The sequence below is a fragment of the Sinocyclocheilus grahami genome, unplaced genomic scaffold (assembly GCF_001515645.1).
Source record: "Sinocyclocheilus grahami isolate Dianchi unplaced genomic scaffold, SAMN03320097.WGS_v1.1 scaffold405.1, whole genome shotgun sequence".
NCBI classification, from domain to species: Eukaryota; Metazoa; Chordata; class Actinopteri; order Cypriniformes; family Cyprinidae; genus Sinocyclocheilus; species Sinocyclocheilus grahami.
Window position 1 is genome coordinate 1,016,734 of NW_015505584.1, and position 12,578 is coordinate 1,029,311.

The 12,578-nt window shown below is 36.1% G+C and overlaps 1 protein-coding gene across 2 annotated transcripts in view; it reads left to right on the forward strand.

Annotated features, from left to right (window-relative positions):
* Nucleotides 1-12,578, forward strand: part of LOC107550685 (phosphofurin acidic cluster sorting protein 2-like) — a 74,371-nt gene that overhangs the window by 33,667 nt on the left and 28,126 nt on the right. For both annotated transcript variants that reach the window (XM_016232029.1, XM_016232028.1), the window contains exons 3-8: nucleotides 3,629-3,718; nucleotides 5,393-5,518; nucleotides 6,840-7,002; nucleotides 9,284-9,375; nucleotides 9,710-9,793; nucleotides 10,878-10,937. In XM_016232029.1, coding sequence (XP_016087515.1) covers nucleotides 3,629-3,718; nucleotides 5,393-5,518; nucleotides 6,840-7,002; nucleotides 9,284-9,375; nucleotides 9,710-9,793; nucleotides 10,878-10,937 — 615 coding nt within the window. The remainder of the gene's footprint in view (nucleotides 1-3,628; nucleotides 3,719-5,392; nucleotides 5,519-6,839; nucleotides 7,003-9,283; nucleotides 9,376-9,709; nucleotides 9,794-10,877; nucleotides 10,938-12,578) is intronic.

Sequence of the window (12,578 nt, forward strand, 5' to 3'; positions counted from 1 at the left end):
GCTCCGCCTCCGTGGTCTTCTGATTGGTCCACTGTTTTGGAACTGACATTGATGGGCAGTGCTGTGTGAATAAGTTTAAATTTACACGGCATCCTAAAAAACATGGTCATACATGTCCGTCTAGTGTGTTTACAAAGAAAAATAATGGAAAAGTAGCACATTGGAATAGAAAAACGCGTTCTGTATGAACGGCCCCTTAGGCTGCATTAGTGCTGATTTGGTGTCATGTGACTCAGCAAGTGTCTTGTTTTCTTTAGCATAAGAATGAAAATATAATGCAACAAGAATTAAAAGACCAATCATTATTCAGCAAGACACAATTCTTTGGGAATTTTTGGAAATTAAACGATGATGTTGCTGTTGGTTAGATTTTGATTGGCAAACATTCTATCAATGTAAGTTAAACTAAGATGCTTTCAAACCAAGACGAATGTCTGATGCAAAAAATGTGATGCAATAAACATTTTAATTTGAATGAACGCCTGTTAATGCATCTGTTCAGACCGACATTAGCATTTGCATGCTGTATCTGCAACAGATTTCTAATCTGGTGTTCTAATCTTTTTCCATCACATTGTGAAAAAAAACTAAACTGGCCAACCAATACATTTTGTGTTTTTTGGTCACATGTCCATAGCTGCCATGAAGAAATGATCAACAAACCTGAACAGTCAAGAAAATCAAGAGGGTTTTAAGGATCATTGAGATTTTTCTATTGTGATGTTATTGTAAAGTATGTAAATTATCATGGTTATCAATCAAATCAAATGTTTATTCACGATTTAACATGATAATACATTTTAGATCTTCAGCACAGCATGGATGTGATCTTACATGTCCAAAGATATAATAATTCCATATATTTGCACATTAACTTCAACTAGTTTTTATATATCAAGATATAAGTATTTGATGGACTGCCTTTAATTTATACTAAGTTGAAAAAAATTACTGTATTGCTGCATTTTGTCACAAAAAACAGTAATTTCAGAGAGAATATAATGAGAATCACTTTTGAGAATAAAAATCATTTGCAATACAGTAATGAGATTTATTACTGTATTGCATGTGCTTAATTGTTACAGTCCAAACTGAATGTCAGTGATATTTAAAGACCTTTAGATTTCATTCCCAACAGGAAATTATTCTGTCACTCATTCTGTGAGGATTAGAGCACATCCTCTTAGGTAACATGAAGAGCACTTGTTTTGCCCACTCATCTTCTTCAGATGGATCATTGAAGGTTTTAAACAGGTTTACTGTGTGCTCATCAGACACTGAAAATAAAGCTTGTGTTATACTCTCAAAGCGGCGCCTCAGCGATTAAAATAATGGCTGTTCTTCAAAAGGACAGAAGATAGGTTTCTGACAGATATCTCATTATTTCTCCACTTCTGTTCACTGAAGTGTCCACCTGAATCAACACTTTTGAAGGCCAAACCATTCACAGCTCTTCCGCAGTCCGAACACAAGCAGACTGAGCATGCATTTGCCTCTCATTCAGAGCTTGTTAGTGCAGCGAGACATTTTCTCTGTCTCTTTGTTTTGAACTCAAGAAACAGAAGGGTTGAATGTGCTTTGCAGAGAAACCTTGATGGATGTATTCTGTGGTTCCCAAAGAGCTGCTTCACATCATGTTAGTTCTGCCCAAGGGCATAGATGAGGGTTTGGACAGTAGCCTACCAAAATTAAGAGACTACTGAAAAATCACTGGCAGTATTTGTTCATTTATTTTACGTGTATTCGGCTGTAAACAGTTCAGAGGAAATGTCACCTGAACCAGCAAGAAGCAGCAATGAGCTTTGAACTTTACATTTACCTACTGTGGTAGATTATTCATTGTTCAGTAATTGTTACTTGGTCATATACAGAAAATTTACAGCGACAACAAAGAAGAAAATAAAAACGGTCTCAGACAGAGTGGGAAGGTTGTGAAGCGCCAAGCTTGACTGTGTTTCTGATTTATATAATGTGCTCAAACATTATAGAGCCTTTAGAGCCCCAGATTTTTTTTATTATTAATTTTATTTTTTTTTTACATAAAATTATTTAGCCACCAAGAGTCCATCTCAGAATCTACCAGAAGTCAAACTTTCTTTTGTCAAACTCTCAATGGATAGTTTTTTTTGGTAAATTTTAAATTTAGGTGTTTTGTGCACATTTTATTAGCTACTTTTACATTGTATTATACACTCCCGTTCAAAAGTTTGGGGTCAGTAGGATTTTATTTTTTACTAATAGTTTTATTCAGCAAGGATGCATTCAATTGATCAAAAATGACATTAAAGACTTTTACATTGTTGCAAAAAAAATAAATATATATATATTTCAAGTAAATGCTGTTCTTTTGACATTTATATTTATCAAAGGATCCTGAAAAAAAAAAGTGATCCTGAAACCGTATCGTAGTTTCCACAATAATATGAAGCAGCACAACTGTTTTCAACATTGATAATAATCAGAAATGTTTCTTGAGCAGCAAATCAGCATATTAGAAAGATTTCTGAAGATCATGTGACACTGAAGACTGGAGTAATGATGCTGAAAATACAGCTTTGATCACAGGAATAAATTATATTTTAACATATATTCAAATAGAAAACAGCTATTTTAAATTGTAAAAATATTTTTATTCTTACAGTAATTTTGATAAATGCAGCCTTGGTGAGCAGAAGAGACTTCTGACCCCAATCTTATCGATTCCACACTGGAACATAGCTATTGGCCACTCTGCCAATGTTTAGATATGTGTAGATATGTGCATTTGTCATTAAAACCCCATATCGTTCAACCAGTAGTGATTATCTCTGTGAGTGTGTGTGTGCGTGCATGTGTGAGTTTGTGTGTGTGTGTGTGTGTGTGTGTGTGTGCGTTTCACGTGAGCTGGGCCGTGACGGATCGCCACATTAGCAGACAGATGAATGCTAAAGCAGGGGCCCCTGTTGTCTAGTTAGTATGACTGGCCTCTCAAATGTGCCTGGTTTGCAGCGAGTGAATCGGACAGTAACAAGAAACAAAAATTATTCAACACATTCAGCGTGACTGAGTCATTTTGTGTCTTGTTTTGTGCTTTCGCTGTAAAGCCATACGGACAGCATTTCAGTTTGCAAGTATCAGTCAGTACTCATCATTCCTCTCAGTTTTGAGACTGCGTGGGTTTATTTCCAAACGTTGCTTCAGCATTTGTTTTGATTTGCTTTAGAGTGCATCTTAAGTTTCTTCTGTGATTATTAAAGGATCAGTTCACTGCCAGAATAAAAATGTCCTGATAATTTACTCTCCCCCATGTCATCCAAGATGTTCATGTCTTTCTTTCTTCAGTCACAAAGAAATTAAGGTTTCTGAGGAAAACATTCCAGGATTTTTCTCCATATAATGGACTTCAATGGTGCTCAACGGGTTGAAGGTCCAAATTGCAGTTTCAGTGCAGCTTCAAAGGGCTCTACACGATCCCAGCCGAGGAATAAGGGTCTTATCTAGCGAAACCATCTGTCATTTTCTAAAAAAAATAAAAATTTATATATAACCGCAAATGCTAATCCTTTAATGTGAACTAAAGTGAACTAATCCTTTAATGAATACATGTGTTCGTAAGAGACTGAGATCAGATGTCTTTCCGTGTTCTCAGGGGTCAAAACGCATCCTGAGGTCGAATGAGTACATGCTCCCACCCAGCGGCCTGATGGAAACAGACCTGGAACTCACCTTTTCCCTGCAGGTACATCTGTCTGAGCCTTGGACTTGTTATATGTGTGCAACTGAACATACGCTGTTTAGCACTATTCTGTCAGGATTCGTTTGTCTGAGTTTCATTTATTAACAGAGGACGTCTGTGATTTCATGTGCCAATTTAGATGGGACTAGGTGTTACTTAGGTGAGAATGTCTTCTGTCTGAATGAGGGTGTTATAGAAGGTCATGTGATCTGTATATTTTAGCTAATAGGGTATATGTCGAACGTCACCTGACCAAACCCGGAAAACAGGTCTCATCGCTTCCGCTTGTCGGAGAACGTGCTAACAGCCGTATTAAATAATAGCGATATCTATGGACTTTTAAGATAATCAGTTAAACTAGCTAGCTATTTTTATTGTTGACGTTTTATTACATTTTTTTTCATATAAATGTTAGTGAAAATAATTTTTTTTAAAAACATTTAGATATCATTCCGCATATGTGATGGACATTGGTTATGATAATCTTTGGTATCTACTTTGAAGGCATCTTGAGTAAAACTGCTTTATATTTAACGAAGCATATGCAAAACGCTTGAACCGGAAGCGCGAGACCCGGTTAACAGAATACGGAAATCTGTTGCGCATAACCCCCATTAAACAGAATTTAGTCTATGAAATTGGGATGAATAATAAGTCCATTGAAATAAAATTGTTAATATTTATATAATGAATTAAGATTAAATTTTTCTTTACTTCTTTCTCTAACATACTTAGGAAAAACTACAGATGTAAAAAAAAATGTTAGAAGTTATAAAAAAGTAATTGGAGAACTGGAGTACTTTCTACTTCGAAATTTCACATTTAATTTAAAGCTTTACTTGTCCTTTCTTTAAAATTACTTGTGAAATTGACTAGAAAGTTGTTTCAAAGTAAATCCTACAACATGTTATAGGGCTTTAAAGGAATAGTTCACCCAAAATGTCAAATCTGTCATTATTTACTTACCCTTGTGTCATTGCAAGTGGATCCTGGCTCGGGTTTTTGTTTTGTTTTTTCCAGATCCCATTCCCTATAAAAATAAAACCGAAAAGAAAAATGTATTACATTTAGGGGGGAAAAAATCTAAAAAATAAAAAGTACAAAAAATATTTTGTGATTGCAATTACATGACTCTAAATTTAATCAAAATTAATCAAATGAGTTGTAGGACTACCTTTACTTTTGAAATTGTATTTTCAAATGATATATGTTGTAAAATACAACAAATGTCTTGATATAGCATTTTGAACCAAATTTCTAAATATTGTGATATTTTTTTTGCTTTTATTACCGACCTATCTAGTTGCATATTTAACTGAGATAATGTGTGAGAATATATCAGTAATTTAAAACCGCCTATTATGTCTATGCAGAAAAATTTTAATTACCCTGAAAGCTTTCATGTTTAAGGGTTTTGTACTCTTTGCATGGAGTGTTTACTTCATTACCACTTTCCCTTTGTTTCTTCCAAGAACCCTCTATGTTTTCCTCAGTTTGGGTCAGATATTTATAGCTGACACTTTAAGAGTTGTTTTGACAGGAAGTACGATGGGAAGATTTCATGAAATAAAGTGTGTGTGTGTGTGCTACCGTTGTCACAATGCTGCTGATACAATTGATCTAATCTCAAGCAACAGTACGCTCAAATCACTGTACTGTTGTCCTTCCTTTCTTTAGTACCCACATTTCCTGAAGAGAGATGCCAACCGGCTGCAGATCATGCTTCAAAGGAGGAAACGCTATAAAAACAGAACTATTCTGGGCTACAAGACGCTGGCTGTTGGTGTTATTAATATGGCTGAGGTACACAAAACCCTGGTGTCCAGTTCATTAAAGCTTCTGCCAGACAGATTGTGACCTCTTTATTTCACCCTTCTCCAGTAGTAAAATGGCTCATGCTCACAGCTTTCATGTAAAGTCAATATGTCAATACATGTTCTCTCACATCACACATTAAAGGAGCCATATGCATTGATATCATAGTGATGGATTGGCTATTGTTGCCGCAGTCTTGCTAGCTCTTTGACAATAATGGCAGATATCTAAATTCTCCATAGATTCACTGAAGAGCCCAATGTTTATGTGTCACCCCTTGTGAAGAACAGGTGTATTAAATGTGCACTTTAGTGAATCGCAAATCTTAAAAAGTATATTTAAAAAAAACAAGTACCTTCAGATAATATATATACCCACCACTGCAAAAGACTGATCTCTAGTTATCAGATGCATTTGTTTACACTTTTAAATGGTGCAATGTATAATGTCAAATTAAAGGCTTTACTTCAAAATACATTGTAAATCAATTTGGTTTAATAATATTTTGTTGCGCTTTAAAGAAGTACACTTGTTGTAATGTGTTAACCAACATACTAAAGCACATGTAAAGTTCTTGATTATAATTATAAATTTGTGTTAGTCGGTATTACTTTTAAAGTTAATGTTCTAAATTGCAACTTCATCATTACAAATATAATGACATAAAAGTTTCAGGCAATAAGATACCAATAGATTATGTGAAGATTGTGAAAGTATCAGTTCTCAGAATCTTTAGAATGCAAATATTATTAAGTTCTCTGAATGATGGTGGATATTCATTCAAAGTAAGGAATGAGTGCAAAATTTTCATTCTATTTTGTATTTGTAAGAGTCTCTTCATTTGGGGCCACTCGAGTTAATACTAATTAGGCTAGCACTTAGAACACTCAATGACTCATATATCTTGTTCTTTTGTTTCAAGACAATTATTCCTAAAAAGGTCTAGTGTATAGGAGTGTTGGGAGCCTTTATGTGAGCATGGACCTACTGGTACATTTTATTCAGCTATTTAGCTTTCTGTAAATGCCTGCAATTTAATCTTTGCAGTTTCACCCCCGCAAATTCCAAATTCCTCTCTGCTGAGATTCCTGCGATAATCATATTCAGTTGAGACTCAAACATAGAAAACACTAAACATAGGGGACAATTCATCTGTCCAAGAGGTCGATGGGGAATGCAACCTCGAATTGACAAAAAAACAAAAAAAAAAGTCATTAGCCGTAGTTGAGCTGAAAGCACAAGAAGGCGTCTGAAGAATTCAGAGTCTTTTGTCCATGTGTTACTTATTTCTGAGTGTTTATGTTTAAAGGTGATGCAGCACCCGACAGATGGAGGCCAGATTTTAGGGCTCCATAGTAACGTGAAGGAAGCACCAGTGCGTGCAGCAGAACTGAGTGTTTATTCACTGTCCAGCCAACCTATTGACCCAGAAGACGGCAGCGGTCAGCCAGAGACAAAGGCCAAAGCTTCAGGTGACTCACACAAATGTATCCATATATTAAAATAGAAAATGACTCTAAAAGTGTGGTCATATTTAATACAAAGTTCTGTCATGAAACTCTAGATGGCACAGGCCGGTAGGTTCTAACTCGATCTGATATAATCACATCATTATTCACATGGACCAGGTGATTGGTTTCCTTTGCATCAGCAGCCAATGAGCTTGCTGGTCAGTATTCAAATACTTGGCTAGTCCACCTTCCCCAGCTCCACCTGCATAGATCTGATACGGGGTTATTCCTTATAGCCTATATGTGCAGCAGCAGTATTTCTTACATGCTCACAGCAGCATGTCTGTGGATGCATTAACAGAAGCAAGTCTCAGTACTTGCTCTGCCACAGCATCAAAGCAGATCTGTTCCTCCTAGAGTAAACACATTAACATTGCCATGTATATTACCATGCTAAACTCTCAGAGAGTTGTCATGACAGAACTGTTATGTGAATTTCTGTGGGCAGTCCAGTCATTTCAATAGGAATCCACACAATCGCGAATCATGTGAGGGCAAAAGATTTTACTACACAGATTTTGCAACGGGTTCTAACTGATCATGGTGATTCGCCATGTTGACCAACGTTGAAAGTGACTTTGGTGTGAGCTGTGCTTCAAATAGACTTGTGCCGGTATTCGGTAATGCGATATATTACGATAATGAATATGCACGATATTGTTATCGTGGGCACTTCTAAATATCGTGAATAATTATATATTACAAATTATTCCGAATTTTGAATGCATTTTAAGAATACTTTTCCCATCAGCTGGTCAAAATGCATAACACCGCTGTATGCTGCGTGAAAGACGAGTGCGCGCTCTGATGTAAACAAGCGCGGATGAGAAGCACATGGCGGAACATGTGAGAGACGCTCTGGATGAACGCGCACTTTCACTCTCTGACAGCAGATGGTGCCAAACTGTAGAAATTATAATAATAATAATAATAATAATTTAAATGCAGCCGTTACCCCGGAAACCCTGTAAACAAAGCAGCTGCACTACTTTCTGTTTCTGAAAGGTGTTTAAATTATTTAAACAGCCATTCAAATTTTTTTATTTGCTATGATGTTCATCACAGCACCAAATACTTAAATATATAGACTTAATAGGCTATTTATTTTCAAAATTTTTTTAAACATTTTAATCTGGACTACAATATGCCCTAGATATAGTTTGAAAGTGTTTTGATTCTTTATTGTTCGGTCACACTTTACATTAGGGCTTCATTAGGTAACATTATTTAATTCATTAGTTAACAAACTGCCAATGAAAAATTCTTCTGAACATTCATTAATCTTGGGTATTCCGATATTTAATAACACGTTGTTAAAATCGAAAGTTGCAACTGTGTTATTTAATGAGCTAACATGAACTAAGACTTGTATATTTTAAACAAAGATTAATAACTTCTATAGCAAATGTAGCGATTGCTCATTGTGAATGTTAATGCATTAACTAAGGTTAACTAATGAGGTCTTATTGTAAAGGGTTCTTTTGCACTTTAATCTGTGTAAAACTTTTAACTTTATAAATTTTTCTGTATTGCTTTATTGCATTTCAATGTTCAGTTATTTTTGTTATAAGAAAAAAGTTATTAAACCTGTTATACTGTATTATGACAGCACTTTTTTAAAAACAATTTAAATATCGTGATAATACCGTATACCGTAATAAAAGCATTAGCAATTAATCGCAACATGAAAATTTGATACCGGCATATCCCTAGCTTCAAACATCGCTACAGTATTGACAACAGACTAAGGACCTTTTTGCCAGTGAAATTTCAAATGTAACATCTAAATGGCAAGGAGGGGAACACATACTGGCTAAATCTTTAACCACTATGCCAAACCACTTCATATACCAGTTGTCCTTGCAATTGCATGACTGTTTTTCTTGTACAGTCATTACATTGACTTAAAGATGCTAATGGGTAGTTTGAGTGCATTAAGCTGCAATAAAGATAAAAAGTCCCCCGGAAACACTCTCTACCACAAAACATCCTCCCATCCATCATCTCAGTGCACACACAAAGAAAAAGGGACTGATGCTGCGGTACATTAAAAGAGAAAGTAGCTTCAGCAGCTCAAGTGTTCTCAAATTGGAGCGATAAAATTGCTGCATGTTTTGAATGAATAATTTTAATGCTTTGTTTTTTTTTCTGTTGGATTTCAGATGGTACTGTATGCCTGAGGCCTTTGCTGCATAAAAATGTGAAGTAACATGGGGTCATTAAATGTTTCTTTCTCTTGCAGACCGTTCTCCAGATATGGATAACTATTCTGAAGATGACGATGATAGTTACTCGTCAGAGCAAGAGGCGAGTGATGACGCTGTTCAAGGCCAGGTCAGGAGTTCTTGCTAACATGTCTTTATATGTCTTGCTCTAAAAAAAATGAAATTTCAAATGAAGTGAAATTTCTATATAGCTTTGAATGTAGTCTTATTAGTGTTAGTTTGCAGCGCATACGTTAACTTATTGGGAGTATTGGGAGAATTTCCCTAAAAACGAATTCCATCCACTGATGCATTGTTTAATGGCTGATTATACAGGACTTCGGGTGGTTAGTGATTAAGAAACTAGTTTTTGCACTTGTTGTTAATTAAAAAAATTGCCTCATATCTTTAGAAAAGCATCTCTACATAACAAAAGCATCAAATTTCCTGAAATTGTTTTTTAGGACCTTTATGATGAAGATGATGATGTTCAGCGGAAACCAAAAAAATCTCGGAGGAAAATGATTAGAACCACATCAATGACCCGAGTATGTACAGATATACTCCCTCTGCATTTATCCTTGGGGGCCAGTAACAAAGATCTGAGCACTTTCAGAAAGATATTGGACCTAGAATCGAGCCCTGGGGAATACCATTTGTAAAACATCTTTGTATACCAGAAATAACAGTTTTGCTAACTGATATGATAACCGTGTCAATAGCTGATATGATTAAATTGTATTATACTGTATATTGCTGTCAAATAATCCACCCTGTGCTCTATTTGTTTCTGCATGTCTGGCCTTTACAAAATCCATATTGGCTGACCGATATTCTTCAACATACAATGAAGTCTTTGTTATCACAGCAGTAGTTAGATGACCCAATCTATTATCATAGATTAATTGTCTTGATACAAGTCACTTCATGCAGCTACCTGATAGAGACATAAGACACATTGCCTTTGTGTCCTAAAGGTGGTGTTTGGTTCAGTGTTATCTAGTTCACAGAAGGTCATAGAAGGTGATGTTCTAATCCTCTTAAACTAAGCTCACCATCAGGAACACAATTGTTAACTCAGGATCAATGGGTAAAGTAGAGCGACACTAATATAGATTTCCTTACACTTTTCTGAAGCACATTTAAAAAAATTGGGACCCACTTTATATTAAGTGTTTAAATTTAATTACGCAGTACTATGAACTTGTGTTGTAACTCTATACTTATATTTAAAAAAATACTTGCATGTAATTACATCTATAATTAATTTCTGTAGTAACAGCTTTAATTATATTTTAACCCAACCTTAAACATACATTTACATTTATGCATTTAGCAGATGATTTGATCCAAAGCGACTTAAAAACCAAACCATACCTGTCCCTAACCCTAACGGTATCCCACCTTGATAGCAACAAAATTGTTTAGCAATACAACATAAGTTTGTTGTGCCTAACCATTTTTTGATGCAAGCACATAGCAGTTAAAGACGCCTAATAATAAGTACGACCAAAAATGGTAAATACTGATTTTTTAATTTAGTCTTTTGCTTTTACCTATTTTACTGTCTTTACTAAAACACATACCAAAAAGTGCCATCACTTTGATGACATTCTCTCAATTTCTCTATAGCAACCCAATTTCAAGCAGAAGTTTGTTGCGCTCCTGAAAAGATTCAAAGTATCTGATGAGGTGAGAATTTTCTTTGTCTCTCATAAGTTACAACAGAAAGAAATACATGTTTGCCTGAAGTTCTGAACTCTCCACTACCTATTTTGCGGTCCTGTGCTTTGTAATCACAAAATCACTTCAGCCATGAAATTCAACCTTTATAAAAACAGCCCTAGGACTTGGCAATGATTGATCTAGTAGCTGAAATGTGAGAGGAGCTTTAATTTTTGCAGTGTAATATACAGTATGATGTAGAGCTATTCTAAAACTAAACTTACTGCTTTGCTCTGAGAGGACAAGTCATGTGGCCATGATCTAGGCCATACATATTTCTAGAGCCTACAGGCAAGATTTAAGCAGCTTTATGGTTTCATTGTTAGAGTCTAAGCTTGTTAGTTGATAGATGTTTGACTCTTTGACTTCATCGTCCTCTTGCCTTGGCTGCCACATTCCGTTATCCAACCCCTACAGGTAATGATCCAGATTTATTTGGCAATCATTCCAGCAACTTCCTGATTCAGGGTGATGACACAGTTGTGTTGCATTGGCAGGCTGTTCCCATGAGTAGCATTGCCAACAAGGGCTTATCAATGCAATAGCTCACTTTTGGTGTGTCTCAAATATGTAGTGTATTTCAAAACACCTATGACATAAACCTGTGATTGACATTTGAAATGACTTAACTTTTGGGAATTTCCAACAGCAGTCACCGCTTTCCGGTCAAATTTTATTTTATTTTTTTGAGAAGACATTGACCACCGTTCGTAGCAATGCAAAACATACTATGGCATTAATTTGATTTATTATACAGGGTTAACAGAACAGAACAAGGCAGATATCATTAATGTAAAGTAATGATATTTAAGTGTAACACTTTATTCAAGATAAAGGAGTCTGATTAGCAAGGAATATCAGAAAGCTAAGTCCTGACTGTGGCGAAAGGTGGAGCTGGGGATGGAGGAGGGTAATTTCCTCTGAAGCAAGCTGAAAAGCTGCTGAATAATACTGAATACAGCTTATATAGGAATGCCACAATAGGTGTCGTATCCCTATAGGTAGATGTGATCAGCTGATGCAAGCTTGACTCAAGTGACCTGCCAGAACTAATGCTAAAGCTTAATTTCTGTCAGGACCACTATCGTCAAAATGATAGATACTTAGCATAAAGTTTGGTTTGGCGGTATGGTTCTGTTCTGGGCAAAAAACCTCCCTGCCCATCCATGCAGCCTGTCATGAATGTGCAGGGAGAGCAGCAATAATAACCCCCCCCCCCAACACAAACGATTGGCCAGAACCGCCCAAACCACAACCAATGGCATTCTGAAAGAAGCATATCCTTCTGGAATAACAGAGACTGGGGCAGCAGCAACTTACAGGAGAAGGCAGCGAAGGGGTGCTCTTCTTTATAAGCAGCTAAGAAGAGCAGCAAGCCCCTTACCGGAGGAGATTAGCAGCGAAGGGGTGCTCTTCTTTATAAGCAGCTAAGAAGAGCAGCAAGCCCCTTTAATGCAATACCTGAAAAAGATGCAGAAAACCCACTAGAATTGGCAGCAAACAGCGTACTGCAGCCATAGAAGCGAGCAATGAACGGATCAGAGATCACATATTCTACCTTGCCTAAAAGCTTCAGCATCCATTTAAAAAGACTACAACAACAGCATA